The sequence below is a fragment of the Numida meleagris genome, chromosome 3, assembly GCF_002078875.1.
Source record: "Numida meleagris isolate 19003 breed g44 Domestic line chromosome 3, NumMel1.0, whole genome shotgun sequence".
NCBI lineage: Eukaryota > Metazoa > Chordata > Aves > Galliformes > Numididae > Numida > Numida meleagris.
In genome coordinates, this window is record NC_034411.1 from 57,881,152 (window position 1) to 57,900,698 (window position 19,547).

General features: G+C 36.0%; 1 protein-coding gene across 3 annotated transcripts in view; it reads right to left on the reverse strand.

The window, feature by feature from the left end:
* The window catches only part of LAMA2 (laminin subunit alpha 2), a 353,391-nt gene that overhangs the window by 104,184 nt on the left and 229,660 nt on the right, over positions 1-19,547 (reverse strand). For all 3 annotated transcript variants that reach the window (XM_021391626.1, XM_021391625.1, XM_021391624.1), the window contains exons 22-29: positions 17,145-17,281; positions 13,847-14,083; positions 10,452-10,595; positions 8,545-8,724; positions 7,614-7,802; positions 7,287-7,522; positions 2,959-3,076; positions 41-175 (exon numbers count right to left, since the gene is read on the reverse strand). In XM_021391626.1, coding sequence (XP_021247301.1) covers positions 41-175; positions 2,959-3,076; positions 7,287-7,522; positions 7,614-7,802; positions 8,545-8,724; positions 10,452-10,595; positions 13,847-14,083; positions 17,145-17,281 — 1,376 coding nt within the window. The remainder of the gene's footprint in view (positions 1-40; positions 176-2,958; positions 3,077-7,286; positions 7,523-7,613; positions 7,803-8,544; positions 8,725-10,451; positions 10,596-13,846; positions 14,084-17,144; positions 17,282-19,547) is intronic.

Genomic DNA, 19,547 nt, shown 5'->3' on the forward strand with positions numbered 1-19,547 from the left:
ACATTAAGATTAACCTACGTTAAGTTCAGAAATGTAATACCTGACAAACTGATGTTTCAGGGTCACACATAGAACTGTGCCCATGACATTGACAAATGACACAGGCACCAAGGGACTGAGTAGGTATCCTCCCTCCATGTGAGGCTGGAAGCCTGTAAAATCCTGGAGAGCACAACTGCAATAAAAAAAAGATGCACAGGAAAACAGATCATTACAGAGTGAACTGAGTATAGGGAGCATCGCAAGCTTATCCTCCCAATCACCGGTTTTTACAAGTTGTGAAAAGAACCTGACAGGCTTCCACCTGTGTTACAAACAATATACAGCACTTTGCAGATAACAAGAGCCAGCCCTAATTGGAAACAGTGCTGAAAACTCCCTGGAGCACTCCACTGGCACCAGACTTTTCATATTACAGCTTGAGAGACCTTTCATTCAAATGCCGAACACCTCACTGCTCTCCCCGTGCATCAAGCAAACTTCCTTTCATTTCTTAAGAATAAGGTTTGTTTTCAACAAAAAAATTTTGCATGGACTGTGGAGAGAAAGCATGATGATTCTGTTTCCTTCGCCCTTGGTGAGTTTTTTAGCTTTGACAAGGTAATATCTGCCTACATACTGCCTGATGGATAACAAGCAAAAATCGGATAACAATCAAAAAATGGCTGCATGGCTGCAATATTTATAGCTATATATGGTAAAGTCTGTAAAAGCAGAGAATTCAAAATATTAAAGGTTTTCCATGTCTTGATACTATTAGCCCCAAATCTTAGTTATCTGTCACTGAGTCTCTCCTACCCAAGTCTGGCAATAAAATTGTAAGAGCAACTCAAATATTGTCAGCAATGCTGATGCATGCAAAATCCAGCACTTGATCTTTATTTCAGGCTTATTATGCAAACATATTAGAAGTGTCTACAAAACTCCCTGAAAGCATGAAAGTAGAAACAGGACCATTTTGATAATTCAGGCCATTAGGGTAAGTCACTCATCCCATGTATATACCCCATCACCCAGTGGAGCTGGGAGCCTATGAAGATGGACTGATGTGGTCATTTCCTACTGTTGACCTCAATTTGTGCTCTTTCGAAAGAGTGTGAGTAGTATGCCTTTCCACACAGCAATACAGTAGATGCAAAATAAACAGAAGGGTGTTTGAAATAAGTAATTTTTTATTATCAAAATCTGGATTCTCCAGTCAAGTACTGCCTGACATGCTCTATTCTATTCCTACAATTCCATTCTGACAGTTTTATAACCATTGCCAAAACATCCAGTAGTAAGTTATGGAAAAAGCATAAACACAATTGTTTTCTTTTGAATCACATGGAAAGCAAGTTAACTCACTTCTGCTTTTTTCCTTTATTTTGACTTAGACTACATTAAGATCCCTGAAGCATAGAAACAGTCTATCTGCTTTTTCATGGTTTGTGAGGAATTCCAATTTAGATAAATAATCTTGTATGAAAGTAATTTTGTTTCTTACTATAATTTCCTATTTTTTTCCTTGTCCAAATATAAAATATTACATAGCACAGGTTTACAAGTTCAGTGACTTTATGATTGGGGTAAAAATGTATGGTACATCCTCAAAATAAAATCTAACCTCTAGCTGTATTTTTTTTTCTGATATGCAGCTGACATTCTTGTAATCTATTTTGATGTAAGTATCTCTGAGATGAAATGGAACATTTACAAACGATGAAGTAGTAGACTATATTTTTCATCATTAGCTTGGAACTTTTTTTAGAAGTAGCCATAAGGGAAACTCTTACCACTGTTTTTTTTCAGCCTGCTTCTGAATTAAAAGAAAAACAATATAGGTTATAAATGTTATTTCTAGAAAAATTGTTGTGCACTTAGTCCTCACAATGGAATTACAGGATAAACCATGAAACAGATACATATAGTCTATCAGCATTTGCTTAAGAAAACACCTGTTTATCAGATGTTTTTTTCTCCTGTTGCAATTAAATAAACCTTCCCAGAACACACCATAACCTTCACTGAGAACACTAAAAATAAATGAAGTTATGAGCATAAGAAGATTGCACAATTAGGCACAGAGTATGAAGGCTGCAACTGAGATATTTATTTTAGCCCCTGGTGTGAATTAAAATAAAGTTCTAATTACATTATCATATATTTTCCCGGGAAAATGTAGTCTACTTAAGTAATTTGAAAAAAAAAAACACACACACACACAAAAACAACAAAAGAACGAATCACCTAAACTGCACTTTAGAGCAAATGCTGAAGCACTCATATGTGTGTGCATTTACATACATTCAGGTGTATGCTCTTACCTGAAAAGCATGTAAAGAAAATGCCTTCATTTCCTTTCACATATTTCCTATGAACTCACTGCTCCTGCTACCTCATTTGCTCCATGAAACAATGACGTACAAGATTTGAAATACAACAGTGCCTCTTTCCCTTTATTTACTTGCTCCAAATTTTCTCCCACTGCTTATATTGTGGAACCCTTTACAAGATCCCACTTACTCAGGATATATGGGAGATTTGCAGAATACTTGAGGACGTGTTTCCTGCCACTTCCACCTAGCAACTGAATAAAAAGTATTTGGAATTGCTAGTGCTGCTTAATAATGAAAACATGCTGTTTTGCACGAAGTGCAAGTCTCATCATCAGAAGCATATACAGACAAAATGTTAATTAACTACCATTCTGCAGTCACAGGTCTACATAGTAGACAATACAATAGTATTACGCTCTTATTCGTCCAAAAAAACCTTGGTCAGCCTCAGTCAGACAATTCATTGTGACTCAAATTTACATATGGAAAAAAAAAAGACAGCTAAAATTCCTTGTAAGATAGATATTGAGAACATCTATCTCAGTTTAGTGAATCCACACACTAATTGCTAGTCACATCTTACTAAGCAATGGAACAGAAGGCAGAAATACTTTTACTGGAAGTAAAATTAGTAACGTACCTCACAAGACAAACCAGAGTAACCAAGCGGGCAGTCACATTGCTCAATTGAGTAAGCCTGAGGAGTCATTCCAGAAACAATGCCACCTTCAGCAACTTCCATTGAGATCTCAGAAATCCTGAAAGAAAAAGGAAGCAAGCGTCTTTAATTAGAGTAGTGAAGCACTAATTCAAAATCACTTAGATCATCTTGAATGGTTGAACATTGCCTTATTTGGCTTTCTGTAGGTTTCTTGCCTTATAGGAGCTAAAAGAGCACTATTTTTGCTATTCCTACTGCTTTTCTTTTTTCTTAATCTCTTTTTAGTGAAACTATTAACAACAGCTCAAATCTGATTTCTCATTCAGAGGGAGTCATTAAGAAATCAAAGTCATATATTAAATGCAGTTCCAATTCACGATAGGTATAGCAATAAAATTGTTCACTAAATGAGCTTTTAATGAGGCAACTATTAAAAAAAAATATATTAGATCTCCAGCAAATAAAGCAGCCTAACACACTGCTAAACAGTCTTTAAAGCATGGGTTTCTTCTTTTTTTTTTTTTTCCCCAGGAATTTTAAGATCTGGAGCTAGATATCTTTTTTTTTTTTTTTTTCCTCTGTAGGATCATCTGGATAATTGAAAACTAGCAAACAATTTAAAGCAAAAAAAAAAAATCCTACTACAGAATCATCCAGTATTATCACAGAGGGTATGTTTCATGGTAGTAACTTTTGAAATACTTGTTTGTATTAATAATATCCTTGCCTCCCAACAACTCTAACCTCTCAACTACTGGAACCCCTTAGTATCTTTGATAAATAAGAACGGTAGAATGGTGTAAGTTTTAGGGCCTCAAATATAATGTCCACATAACAGAAAATGCTGAAGAGCTTGTGAATAGGTAGCTGAATAAACACAGGTAGCGCTGTTACAGTCTATTCAGTGTCTGTGCACAGGCTTAATGCAGAGGAAGTCACAGAAACACTCATCTCTTTTTTATGTTCGTAGTCTGCTCATTTACTCCCAAATGCTGATTACTGAGTGGCATTGTTCGGCACTTTGGCCCGTAGGAACCAATGTCAACATGACTATAGGAAAAGTAAAAGCTCACTGTTGAAATAAATGAGGCTTTTGAGATTGAGCTTAGTTGAACATAACTATGCCTTCTAAAATCTTGTGTCAAAGCAAAATTCCCAAATCATCTAGTAACTTCAACCCTGTGCTCCCTACTTGAAGAAATGGGTTCAGTGGAGCAGGGAAATTGAAAGAACAAATAAACAAACAAAGCCAGATCAAAACAGAAGACTGAAGAGGGCAAAAATATTTAGATCTGATGTGTCAGTACAAACCTACATTGAAATCTTTGTACATTAAATGGAAAAACTAAATGAAATCTGCCTCCCCATCATCTTCAAGGCTGAGGCAATGGTCTCTGTGCTGCAAAAAACTATTTATGGTCAGAAAGTTGAATTTACATAATAATATGCTCTGCGACCACAAAGTTACCTGTTGTTTGTGTGTAAATGTTTCTTAAGGACTGTCAGGCTTGGCTGGCTCTTAGAACATGTCTAACAGGAAGCAGACTAACAACTGCTACCTGATCAGTGTCGGGGATATTGAAATAATTCACAGTCAAATTGAAAGCATATTTCCAATTGAAACTAATTTATTATCACAGCCCAGCTGCCTGAAAAGCAAAATCTAATAAAAGAAATGTTTCAACTTACAGCGCTGAATGTGCAAATGAGCGCAACAAAATGAACACGACAGGAGAGAAATGTGTGGCTTTGGATTCTGAGCAGAAATCTATAAATTACTAGTAATGCTGCAGCTCTGAAGCAAAAGTAAAAACAAAACAAAACAAAAAAAACAACAAAAAAAAACCAACCAAGCTTGAAACATTAGCATTGCTGCTAAGCTATATAACTAATACACTGCCAATACTTGGACTACGGTATCAGAATTTGAGAACAAAGACTATTTTGAATTTTAAATGCTTTTCCTACAGTTTATCATTTGTCTACATCTTTTAAACTCTGAAATTGAAATAAAAGGACATCACAGATGGTATTTTCATAATCCCATCCCAGTTTTCTTTACCTTATACTTTTCTATAATGCACAGTCAGACAGAAAGAGAAGCTTTAATTCAAACATATATTTAAAGTTGAGCACATACCTAAATACTGTTCTCTAGAGCATCTCATCCTGCTTTTAATATAAGCTTGCAATTCTTACTCAAGTTAATATCCCACTAGCTTCTATGAACATTTTGAGGAATTTTGTGATCTTAAGCAAAACTGTCTTAAAAATCAGTCAAGGTGCTGACTTGGAAAAAATTATTATATACTCCTGACAATTATTTTCTACCTAAAGTCTCAGATGCCATGGGGTGAGTGTTACCTATGTAAATATACAGAGATCATAAAAATCTGTTGCAACATAACCACCTACAAAATCAAGCACAATATTTTGTTAAAGGTTTTGATATCACATGGAGAGTTGTCAAAGAAAACAACTGACCTGTTCAAGTACTGCTGTCATATAAAATGTTACGCTGTGAAATGTGATGTTATAAAAATACATTTTGGTTCGGTAAGTGCCACCCTGCAAACCTGCCCTGAAACAGAAGTCATTCTCTGTTCTGTTATATGCCTCATTAACTAGGTAACCTTGATGAAATGGTGGCATATTACAATGCAAGTGTAGATCAGTTATGATGATCACATGAATCTCAGAACAAAATCATGAAGCTGGAAGTCCATTTGAATAACTTTGATTATACTGCCTGAGCTGAGATATCATTCAGCGTTTTCTTCCACAGCTGAACTAGAATCTGGAGTTCATCCAGGGAAGGGAGAGCAGAAGCAGATACAGAACATGGAGAACACTTCTCAAATTTTCTGTTTTACATTGGAGTTACACACCTCTTTCCATAGGTGTTCCTTGTACATGTAATACAACATATTAAACAGTACTGCAAAGATGCATTATATCTGCCCCTACTATTCACTCTCATGAGCTCCAAAGGCAATGTTCTTATAGACAAATTTGTAAACTAAAAATCTAGAAATAATTTTAGCTTGTCAATTCTACGATAGACTCATAGCAAGGTCTTCTGGAGACCTCTGGCATTTATCCCCAATTATTCCTGTTTCCTTGCTATTAAATTTTTGCTTACAATGGATATAAAAATTTCCTTATCAAAAAGTTCTAGGAATAGCCTATGCAATCTATTCCAGAACTTCTTTACTCCCAGGAAGTTTTTTCCTATGTCTAATGCAAATCTTTCATAATGAAGATTAAGCTAATTTCTTTTTTTAATGTACATACCATGACAACAGAGAATTAATGATTTTATTTCTCTTTGTGACAACATTTTATGCATTTTAAGAAAAGTTATAACTTCTGAATAAATTCAGTTCTTGACATCTTCTCTCACAGGCCATGTTTTCTGTCCTCTGATGTTGTTCACTCTTCTCCTTGGAAGGCTTTAATCATTATTTCTTGAATCAGAGCATCCCAAACTGGATGCTTAGACTTTACTAGAGTTGGTTTTAATTAAAAGATTAATTCTTTGTACTTGGCAGAATGTTCCTGTTTATTATTTCAGGTAGAATATTTACATTTCTAAACAAGAATATCATTACTGAATCACATTAATCTGGCAATATGTTGTAAACAACAGATCCCTTTTCGAAGAATAGGTAACTAAGAAGTTGTTCCTTGTTTAAATATCTTGTTTAATTGACTACTTCTTTCAAAGCATAAAATGTTATACTTGACCTTTAGATTGCAGTCAGATTTCAGTACGTGCCTCTTATTTTGCTTTCTGATATATTTATATTGCTTTCTAATTTCATGCCCACTTCAAATTTAGTAGGCATTCTCTTTATTTAATCATTCAATTTATTAACAAATAAACAAAAAAAATATTTAACTTATCTGCTCCTAATATAATGAATTAAATTCCATTTTGTTAAAGGAGCACTCTGTTCCCCTTTTACTATTTAAGTTAGTTCCAATTTGCAAGAGAAAATTCTTTCATTTACATTAAATTACAACATCATATTTCCAAAAAGAAGATATTTATTCAAAAATATTTCTGGATTGTTTCAGGATGTGCATACTTGCATTTGTTTTCTGTTCAAGGGTCCAGAAAATAAAGATTTTGTTTACTTATTATGATTTAAATTTTCTATCAAATAAAATTTTACTCCCCTCAATCTTTTGCCATGCTGAACACTAACTCCTTCTGTTCTTCCCAGTAAGTGCTTATGTTTTGAATAAAAATTCTGTTAGGAAGTTCTATCACTTTATCTGTGACTATAGCACTGAACAGTTACCTGCTCTGCCTCATGATGTTGCCATGAGTAGCCTTAATAAGAATGTAATGAACATCATACAGCACATTCAGGAAGTCTTCCCGGGATACAACTCTACTCGGCCTTGAGTCATCTGCATAATGTTTCCATGTGAAATCTGCCTGGGACATCGTCTTGTTGACTGCCGGGTCATTTTGATATTCCCAGAGCACAGTGTTTCTCACTCTTTGGCCATCACCATAATATTCCCATTCATGCTGAAAAACAGTAATAAAAAAACAGATTATTAGGAGTATTAAAAAGAACCCAGTGCTTATGATATGGTGAAAGAGCAGATGGGAGCATTACCTCTGTCAGCTCTATCTCATGCCTTGTCAGCTGCCCAATCAGAGGGGCTGGCATATGCCGGACAATAATTCTTGTGTGGGTAGGAGGGCCACCTCTGATGATCACTTGGGGATAGTAAGTAGTAAAGCCTGTTTCTTCTCGTGCTTCAAAGTAGATTGCATATTTCAGTTTCCCTCCATAAGCAGTCAGCTAACGAAGCAAAACACAAAGTAGAAAAACAAATCTCATTTTCAGCTAAAAATAATTTTCAGGGCATACGTGGGAGCTAGATGCACACAACCTGATTAATCCATGTATAGTATAAAATAGCAGTATGTGCTTGTAGAACTGTCTAGGGATAGGGGCTATGTTTGAAAGTACTGATCAGCAATTTGTTATTGTATTGTGCTATTAAAAACAACAAAAAAGTGTTAGCTATTTCGTTTTATTTGTCTTAGCATCACCGGAAGTTTGTGTTTAGAGAAAGGAACACGTAAACTCTCTTCAAGCAAACCAAAGAGTATCAAAAGTACAAAATAAATATCAGTACAGTGGTGCATAATAATTGGCCTCCAAAAGAAGGTTTATTTCAGTCATTTTCTTCTGTAAGACCTACACATAGATGGCATTTTGGAGAAATGGCAAAATGGACAAAAAAAAAAGGTTGCAAGAGAGATACATTAGTTAATGAAGTTTACTTTATTTAAATAAGCTTTTTATGAGAAAATCTGTCCCGTGGAAAAATTATACATGTTACTGATGGTAACTATCTATTATAAAATAGTGTTGGAGTTACAGACTTATAGATTTCCAAGGTACTGGAGACAGGTACTTTCCACTATGTGATGACATGCTCAGTGGATAAGAAATGAAGGTATTGTAAAATACAAACATTTAAAAAATATATAAAAAAAATAAAGCCATGTAGATATTCAGTGGAATCTCATGTTACCTTTTGTCCTTCAAACTGCTCTGGAAGCCTCCAGTAAACAGGTTCTGAACGAAGAATCCGCATCACCTGTTCTATATTTGCTACTATTTCAGGAGGCTGGAACGCAATCCCTGAAAGAGTACTTTGGTGAAGGTTTTCATCCACCAGTGGCAGAACTGTTTGCTCTGGACTCAAGGTCACCTAAGCATGTTCAAAATAACAAGAATAAAATCAAATCTGTTTCTCCCCATGAAGGAAATAAGTGTTTGTCTTTAAATTTAAACTCTTTAAAAATATATATATTTGCAGTTTTTTTCATTTCACATCACTATTTGTCAAAAAACAAGTATGGAGAAATACTGATAATAATGATGTCTTCCTCAAGCCTTTTGCACCCTGTCCTCATTCCAAAAAGAATGTATTAGCACTGGTTGAAACAGTTTCATAAGTGAGTGATCCCATTAATTTCATTAATATGATTTTCATAGTGCTGTTTCAGTCTTGGGCCTCCTCTGTTCTGATTGTGAGAAACATTAATTACAATGAATCATACTTCTCATCAACACTTGACTGCGGAACACAACATCTGACCCACTGTACTTCTAAGTAATGCTATAAGTAATTTTGATAAAAAACTGTAATATGTGTCTTAGCAATTCTATTCAGACAGGAAATGTTTGAACTCAAAAAGGACCAGTATCAAAATTGCTGTCTCCTAAAGAGTGAGGAAAGAGAAAAAAAATAATGCAAAATCTTATCCCTAATAGTGATCCCATCAACAGGCTGTTCAAGAGTTTGGGATCAGGTTGTGAGAAATTACTCAAGCCTTGTGCTGTACTTACAGTGTTCTTACAGTGTTCCATTATTTCCATTTACAGCACGGACTGACTGGACACAGAAACATCCCTGACAATTGCTAGTCCTATGTGAGATTTCCTGAGTTCCTGTCAGAACTGTATTTTAGACATCAAGAAAGGGGTCAACACATTTGAATTTCAGAAAAGCCTTATTGTCATACAGGACAAAATTCGCTTGTCTAAACATGTCTAATGCCATTTGAGGCACCTGAAATAGCATCTGAAATAACCACTAGCATCTGGAAGAATTCAGTGTCCATCAGTTTAAAACTCTGAATCAATTCCAATTCTATAATACATCAGAGAGCCAAAAACCAGATGAGTTGTGTACATAGACTTGCTTAGATGTGAGTATTAACATGAGAGGAAATTAACTGAGACAAACCAGATCATCAAGAGGTTTCAACTATGCTATTGCTTTGTGCTGCCACATGTGATGTGATGGACAGTAGTGGTCTCAATGTGTGTTTTGTACTCATTGTATAGATAAATAGAGACAATCAGTCTGTCTTACTTGAAAGCCTAACGTAGGTCTCAAGACCCTTTTCCACATGAGGGTGGAGAACTCTTTCTTTTCTTTAAGGGACTTCCGCTCCTAGATTTCAATATGGCAGCATCTTCACTAAGCACTTTTAAAAATAATACTTTTAGAAAAAGTAATGAAAATAAACAGATAAGTGGACCATGGCAAATCTATACTGAACAACAAGTATCTATGACTCTTGAATACACGAGGATAAACTGTGTATCGTATACCAGGGATTAGGTCACAATGCACTGAAATGCATCATTTCCCCATACGTGACTAACTTGCCTGTTCCTAGCTTTTAACAGCTTTACGTTGACTTAATATCTGCTATCATATCACTAGTTTTCTTATCTACTTACTTTTAATGCTTTGACCCTATTTTTCTAATGGAACGTACTACTCTTTCCACTTCTCAAATTATAAAGAGGAAAATGACTGCTTAAATGTTTGGCCATTTTCTAGCTGCCTCTCAGTGCTTGACTAAAACATGCCAGCAGGAAACAACATTATCTCATTACATGGCTCAGCAGTTCCCTACTCACCCACGTGCGGATCAGACCCCTTGCCTCACTGCACTGTGTAGTCAAGCCAAAGCAATAGCAACTGCTGCAGCCAAGTGGGTTTCTGGCAGAGAGGCCAAATGTGCCAGATTTGCACCTGTCACAGTGGACACCTTCCACATTGACCTGGAATAGAGAGAACATTAAAAAAAAAAAGGCAAGCTTTAATTACAGGCAATAATAAGAAAAAGAAAATGGAACAATATTAATAATAGTATAAGTGTAAGGAGCTTCAAGGAGCTTTCCAGCCTCTTAACATGTGTGTATGCAAACATATAAATTAATATAAAACTGACTTTTGCATTTGTATCCACTAAGTAACTCTGAGCATCCACTGGCTCCTTAGTGATAGTTGCATGCACAGAAAGATCAAATGGTACTTTGGATACAACATGCTTATTAAATGATTGATAAGAAAAAAATATGTCCTTCTGAAACTGCCAGGGTTAATCAGAGCTTCTGTTTATCAGGAATTAGTTTTGACAAGTTAGAACTTTTAACCTACAGTACTAAATATTCTTGCTGAGAAACATACTTTAATGGAAATATTGTGGAGAAAAGCTTTCCCCTCTTCACCTGATTGTTTTCCACATCACTGAGCTGTATTAACAAGGCTGAAATGTTTCACTGCTGTAATGTCAATGCTTTTATTTTCATTTTTCAATTAGTCCAAATAAAAAGCAAACCCAGATAGGCTAGATAAGCATTAATATATACACAGCCTTTTAAAGACATTTTTTACTGAGACCAAGGTATTGAAAAAAAAATGCCAATATGAAAGCTCTGGTCTCTCTCTCTCTCTTTTCTTCACAGTAATATCAAGAAGTCAATCTAAAAAAAAAAGAAAATCAACTTTCCAAAGCTTATAAAAGAAACCAACACTTTCCCTGGGGATTTACCATTTTAACCTCATTTCCACATGCAACTATGAGCAAATGTGCTTACACTGTAATTGCCTTAAATTTTGATGCTTTAAGTAAGGGCTGACAAAGGAGCTCCTGAGCCTTTGAAAGCTCATTTTCTCCAGCTATAACAGCAAGTTTCAATGGCAATGATTATCTGTTTAAAAGATCTCCCTTCTTCAATATGTAAGTCTTTCAAAAAAGTTAGTCAAAAGGTTAACCAAACCTAGATTTAAACTGTAAAAAACAAAAAACAAACAAAAAAAACCAGCAAAACTAACTGTTGGCTTAATCCAGTAATTTTTGTCATAAATTGTGACTTTTACTTGCTTTGTATTGATTTGTGTCAACTGCAGTTTTTAATCAGTAAATATCAGCAGAATATATGCTATTAATTTGCATTCACAGAGACATATTTTATGTCTTAAAGGAATCAACAAAGAAACATTTCTACTTAAGAATGCCATAAAACTCCATTATTCTATTCTGTGCTTGGAAGACCTACAAGAAAGACATTGGTACAGTGGACCTAACCCAGAAAAGGGACACCAAAATGGTCAGTGGAGCTGGAACACATGAAGAAAGTTTGAAATAACTGAAGCACTTCTATTTTTAACATTTCAGTGGATGGCATAGGGCAGATAGCATTGCTCATCAGGCCAAGAAACAGCTTTTTCTCAAATGGTGCTTGTCAGCATTTCACTTCAGTTTCCTTATGGTCCTACAGTCAAATGAATCAGCATTTGGAAAACAGAATAGGGCACGTTCTATTCAAATACACCAGAAAAATAGTACGGTGGCCAAGCAGTTTTCACATAGGTTGTGGAATCTCCACTCTTGGAAATAATACCTCAGAGCAGTCTCATTCAAAGAAGGAGATGACCTTAATGCTCTCCACAGGTACATTCCACTCTAACTGATATTACAGTTTCTCTATTGAATCTATGCTTTAACTCAGAATGAAGAGAATGGTGTCCAATTAACAAAATAATTACCTGGCAATTATACCTTTTGAATTTATCCTTGAATTTTGCTCACTCTTTGTGTCAGGACAGTCTCTGAAGAAGAATGAATCAAAATTGCAGAAGCAATCTCTTAAGGCCATTTTTAGAAAGCTCTTCCATGAAGATCAATACTAGATCAGGTTAGCAGCTAGCCAGTACTTGAAAATGTCAAAGAATGAGAACATCATAACCTTTCTGGATAATCTATTTGATGAACCTCCTAGTGATTTTTTCCCTAACATCCAATCCAAAATTCCCAAGCTGCCATACGGAGCTGTTGATACTATAACACCTTTTGCTAATATCAAAAAGGACTTGACTCCATCATATTTGCAATTACTCTTTAAAGTGACCGTAGGCTATTACATTTTCCCTCAGCTTTTCTTTTTCCTTCAGAGTAGAAGAGACCAGTTCCTGCTCCCTCAGTGTATACTCAGACCATCTGCCTTAAGTCCCTTTTTAGCCCTTCTCTTGATCCTCTACATTTTTATATCAAAATTTAAAACTGTCATTTCCAAGTACTCTGTGTAGAAGAGGAAGGATAAAGACTTCCCTTGATCTGCTGGCCAATCTCATCTCAAACCAGCTCAGTATGCAGATTGTCTAATTCCCACTGAAAGTGAAGAGTTGTCTTATATTTGATTTGTCATCTCCCATAGCCCTTATGTGCTTTTCAGTAGATTACTATTCAGCATTTTACCTCTCAAACTGTACTGATTCTTGGGGTTGTTCCACTTCAGGTTCTTACCTTTGCCCATGTCCTTGCTGCAGTCCAAGACCTTTCTATTTTCCATTGTAACTTTTCAAGCAAAATATGGACTGTATTTCTATGTTCAGACACTGCCCTGGTGTACTCTACTTGCTGGCCACCGTGTGTCAAATCTCTCTTTAAGACCAGAAATCCAGCCAATTTTCAGTGCACATAAGCGTGCAATTCTCCACAGAACAATTCCAAATAGGAAGGCTGTGGCTGATGATACCAAGTCTTACAGTAGTCACAAAGTCACTTCTTTAGTAGTCTTGAATTGTACACAATCTACTCAGAAATAATAGATATTGCTGCAGTGAATTCTACTCATTTTACCTGGTGGGGATTCCCTCTTAGTAAACTCATTACAATGAACAAGCACTGTAGCATATTGTTATCACTGATGTTTTTCCTTTTAGTTTGCCAAATGTCTGAACAAGTATATTGAATGTTTAAATTAGCAGCAATTTGTTCTGCAAGACCAGGAAGAAATACAAAGGGAGAGTAGAGCCTAAGAGGATAGCAAGTGATAGCATGTGAAAAAGCAATAGATGAGCACTTAAGTCTTCATGTTAGACTCTTACAGCAAATAGCAAATGCACTATGACAGACAACTAGATCTGTTTGCACATACTGTAGACATAGACAAGTACAAATGTCAAGGAATTTTGGATTAAATTTCTCAGCAGATATAAGATCAGCTTACAGCCTTTATTGCCCTACCTTGCAGCTGCATTGGCCAGTATGATTAACGCATGAGCATGTCCCCAAATCTGTATCACAGCTCTGTGGATCAGTCCCAGACAGGACACACTGACAAGCAATGCACCGTGGATAATTCCAGTAACCCGACCTGCACTCAGTGCATTTATCCCCAGAGAATTCAGGGCGGCAGAAACAGCAGCCTGTCTGTAAGTCACACTGAGAACTTAGGGCTCCAACAAGGCTACAGTCACAGGGCTGAAAAGAAGAAAAACAAGAATAAAATTGCAGTTGTGCATCTGAAAAAAAAAAAAAAAAAAAAATAAAAATCAAAACTCCAAAACAAAAACACCACACATCTTTCAAGTTCTGGTAAATAGAGTTCTTATACAATGAACTTCCACTGTCCAAAGATAACATCTGAATTATTAAGGTAGGCATTTGTCTTTATTCATCAAGGGTCAAGCAATTCCTCTAAACACACCAAAAACTTATATTAAAGACACTTATAACACTGCTTTCCTCTTAAACATATTTTATGTATCACTGGTAAATTCAGAAGTGAAATGACAAATCCAACAGGATGAAGGGCACTGGCATACTCTGTGGACAAAGTTAACTTAGGAATTTTAAGTGCCCTCTAAAAAATTATTTCTATGCAAGACCTGTACAGGGCATGTTCACACTCCTTTGCTAAAACTGGAGTTGCTCAGGGGCAGTGGTCCCAGTGGAATCTAGTGCAATGATTATTACTAATCTGTCAGGCAGGTAACTATCTTCTTTTTACAAACTTGACTCTTAGATGATAGCAATTTACAAGGTAAGGGATATTGATATTTAGTCTTCTGGTGTGGTGGAAAGTAAACTTGCTTACAGAAAGAGAGTTTCCACAGATAAGCAAGGAAAGAAACAGGTGATTTGCCAAGGGGTCTACATGCTGAGTATAGAAGCAAGTAGCTGGGAAAGCTGCAGTCTCCCAAAGAACAGAAAAATCCTTCAGTACTATTACTGTGATCGTACTACAAAGTTAGCCCAGGACATTCACTCTGATCACTGACGCGACAAGAATTTCATATGAAGAGTTTCAGCTTGCAATAGCAAACCCAGCGCCAGCAGTACAGGTTACCACAGTAACTGACATGGATAGACTTGCTAAAATTAAGGATACAAACCTGAAGAAGAGAGGAAGAAAAATGAGGACTTCGTTTCTAAGAAAAATTGTTTATTAAATGAATACTTATAGCATGTTTTTTTCTGCTCTGAAATGACCATTTCTAAAGAAGGTGATTATGTATAGGAAACATTCAATTTCAATTTTTACTGAATCCAAGAGAAACTATTTAACTACTAGTTACGTATTAGACTGCTAAACTACAGCCTAACCTAAGAAACAAAACCTTCTGACAGAAGGAACTTTGTTCTACAAGATATACTTGAAAATAAAGCTTAGGAAACAAATTCTTCATCACACACTGAAATAGTTCAGTGTGCAATATCAAAATCTAAACTGCAATCAAACATTATGTTTGTTTTGCAAGCAAATAGTTTTATGCAACGCTTTCTAACCCCTTTGAGTTACAAGACCCCTGGAAATCTACAAAGAGTGTGAGTAGGAGATCTCACTTTGCAGAAATTATTGAAAGAGTTGTAGGCTGATAGATCATTATTAATTTAGATGATACCATGGAACTTCCATATTAATGTGACCGCATAAAAGACAATCAGAGAACACACTCCAGAGCTCAAACAGAGGTCTTCAACCTCATTATAGGCTGGATTCAGAAGCCAGGAATCTGTATCACAGCAGCACAGCAGAGGTTTCACAAGAGGAGTTTTCCATACATACAGAAATAATTAATCCATAACCTGAGCTACATGACAAACAGTCTTTGAAGAAAGCGCATTAATGGTGTACGACCATGTTCAGACAAGACAGTTTTTCTGGAGTAATTGCAGCAGTACTGTAAATGCCTCATCATTAATAAGAAAGGCAGAGAGAAGGAGGCATTTAAACTTGGTACAGTATTCACTATCACTAGTATTCAACCTCATCAAATATTGTTCTCTTCAACTCAGGAGTATGACATTATCAATAGCTTTCATGGCCTATTTGACATAATTTTCTTCTTCTTGTCCCTCCTTACCCTCCTTTTAAGACTTTCATAACTCTGTCAAACACTAGAATAAGAAGGATTTAGAGGCAAGTAAGAAGGTTTATTTCCCTTTTAAGGAAATAGAAAGAAAGTGTATTTTATGGGTAAGGCAGCTGCTTCTTTTCTTTATGCACAAGTCAAAGGCCTTATCAAATAAAATTAAAGGATGTCTTCCCACTAGCATCAGAACTAGAGCCAAAGTAAATTTTTTCTGCAAAGATAAGGTCAATTACTGTAGTTATACATTTTTACATTATATAATTCTGTGGTGTTGTGGTTTAACCTGATAGGTGGCTCAGTACCACACAGTCTTTTGCTCATTCCCCCCACCTTCCTAGTGGGATGGGAGAGAGAATCAGAAAAAACAAAGTAGACCTTGTGGGCTAAGATAAAACTATTTAATAAGGAAGAGGAAAAAAGGATAATAGCTACGACAATCGTGTATATAAATATCTATCTACATAACAAGTGATGCACAAGTTATTGCTCACCACCCATTGACCCATGCCCAGCTAGTTCTTGAGCAGCAGCAGCCCACCCAATGAACACCCCCCCTCCCCTTCACCTTTTTCAAACTTTCCTTCCTCATGATGTCATACAGTATAGAATATCCCTTTGGCCAGTTTAAGTCACCTGGCCTGGTTCTGTCCCCACCCAGCTCCTTGTGTCCACCCTCAAGTCCCCTTGATGGCAGGACAATAGGAGAAGCTGAGGAAAAGAAATGTCCTTGGCTCTGTACAGCATTACTCAGCAACAGCTAAAACAATAGTGTGTTATCTACATTGTTTTTCTCCTAAAACCAAAATGAAGCATCATACTAAAAACTATGGGAAAACATAATTAACTCTGAAACTAAGACATATGGTCATCTCCTCAATCATGTTAAATGCAGCTGTAACAAAAGAAATCAGGATACAAACTCAGCATGACAGCACTACAGTATAAACAGGGTGTTTGGTGTTACAGGCTACAAACCTGAGAGAGGGGCTTGGTAATGCTCAGTAATTGATCACCAACGTTTACACCATAGTCTGATTGACACTAAAACTTGCAATGGAGGAACAAACAATGATTTACAAATGTAAATTTGTATCCCACCTACAAACTACTGTATTTACCCCATGGGAATGAGATGACACATACAGAGAAAAGAGAGATCCACTCACCTTGCAACCATGGACAATGTCATGGCCCCAGTGATTTGGTGCACACTTGTCACACATCTCTCCAATGGTATTGGGGGGGCAGATACAGTGGCCACTGACAGGATCACAGTTATTACCAAATTGTGAACAGTCACAGGCTTAATGGGAAACAGAAACAAAGTAGAGAAAAGTGAAAGTTGCCCCCTTATATATCAAGGACTTTTTTTTCTACTACAATCTTTAAGAGGAGAACAATGTCTTCACATGAAACTGTAATTCTTTGCAGATTTTATTCAATGAAACAAATTTGGTTTTGGAAGTGATTCCAAAAAGGGCCTTTGATGTTAAACCATTATTAGGTGAACAATTAATTGGTGACAAATTAAGATTAAAAGCATATAAGAGAAGAGGCACAAGACACCTAATTGTTCTGAAGAGCAGAACCAGCGCATGTTTATTTTCATACCCACCCTCAACATTACCCAGCAAAACATTACACAGCAAAAGCATCATAAGCAAACTATCACTCTCTGAGCATTAATCAGTCCCTTGGTAAGTCTACAGGGCAGTGTAACATGATGCCCCATTGCAGAGGGCTGTGTTTGTATTTATCGCCTTTATAACTAATACTTTGTTATCCCATGCATCAGTGTTGCCCCATGAGGTCAGTGTTCAAAACGACATTTGGATACTGTCTTCAATAATATGTATTTAGCCCTGGAATGGACAGGCTAGATGATCTTTGAATGTCTCTTCCAACTCAACTATTTTAGTCTATTTCCAAGTAAAGCTAGATAATAAGAGATGTGCAAAGACAGAACTCATATTTGTAGTTCAGATAAGAACTGATCTTTATTTTTCTCCATCAATGCTTCCGAAATGAGATAACAGATGCAAGTAAGTTTAACTTCCATCATGACAGATGCAACATTTGAAAACATGCGATACAGAGTCTTTTGGCACATCGTGAAGGTGTTTCAGAAGTACGTCATCACTGTGGATGTACTTCAGACTGAAGCTTTTGTGAATTCTATGGAAGTATAGTTCTTAGGCAAAACTGGTTCAAAAGGTATAGAGGGAGAAAAGTGACAGAGCAACATTTTTTTGTTTGTACTATCATAATTATTTAAAAGAATATGGAAAAAAAACCAACACATTTGTTGCAAGAAATAGTTTAACAGAAATTTATTTTGTATATTTGTTGCTAGAGTGTCAATAATAACTGATCTAACTGATGATGCTTCAGGGTTTTTTAATTATTTTTTATTGTACAAGAAAAAAACAACTTATATTTCTTTTGGATAAATGCTAGATAAAAGAAGTCTAATATATTATTAGATATTTAGCTGACATTCTAGTATTCGTTTTTTGTGCACTTTCTTCTAGAATGATTTGATATACTTCTATTAAATTTCTGTGATTCATAATTTAATTCCTTTTTTTTTGGTCATATGAAGGAAAGCATAAAATGCTTGTTAATAATAAGTGTGGAATAAACAGCATTTTGAGAAAAAAAATTCTTTGCATCTGTTATATTCACTTTGAAACTTTTAAAAATCTGTTGAGGTTATTTAAAATACTTGATGAACATAGGCAGATACATTTCTATTTAAAATATTATTTAGATTTTCACTAAACTCAGTCTTCCCATGTTTATCAGAAGAGCAGTTAAAAAATTCATATGAAAACTTGTTGCCCTCTCATTTTCTCTCCCCAGCTGTATGAAACTAACAACATTTTGTAACATTTCACAAGAGCAATGTGCTTTTAAATTGTGAAATATTACAATAAGAGATTAATCATGAAGATATCCACAGTAATTTTTTCACTCCAGTATGTGCTAAGAACTTTCAAGCTCTCTGAGCAGTGAGTTTGTGAACAAATCTTTCCCTTTTCCATAGTATCAACTTTACAACATGGTAAATATTTTCTTGCCCCTTCCTTCACATGGCAGACAATACCATAGAGTAATACTTCCAGTTACGATCTACAAACCACTTTGGCTCAAGGCATATCAATAGTACAGATGAAATTGAATTTTGCTGCACAGGCACGGGTCTCAAACTCTAGATGCTCCTTCCGTACTAAAGCTAAAGAAGTAGGAGAGACAGAGAGCTAGGCTTGCTACTTGTGCTGCTGTTCATTATGGAAAAGGAGGAGGATGAGGATACCGGGGAAGACCATTTCTGCTGCTGGGAAGAATACTCTACAGCTCTGACCTGAAGAATGACAGCAGAAATATCCTCAGCTTGGTAGAACTCTGCCATCAGCAAGGAACGCTGCGGGGCCATTGCCACTCTGGCATGCCAACATACTTGACAGTTATCTATGCCTCCTGTGACCAGATCTATACTAGTTTATGAGACATTAAAAGCACAGATCTGTTAGCAAAATGGATATTTCTCTGTGAAGGAACCAATGGGT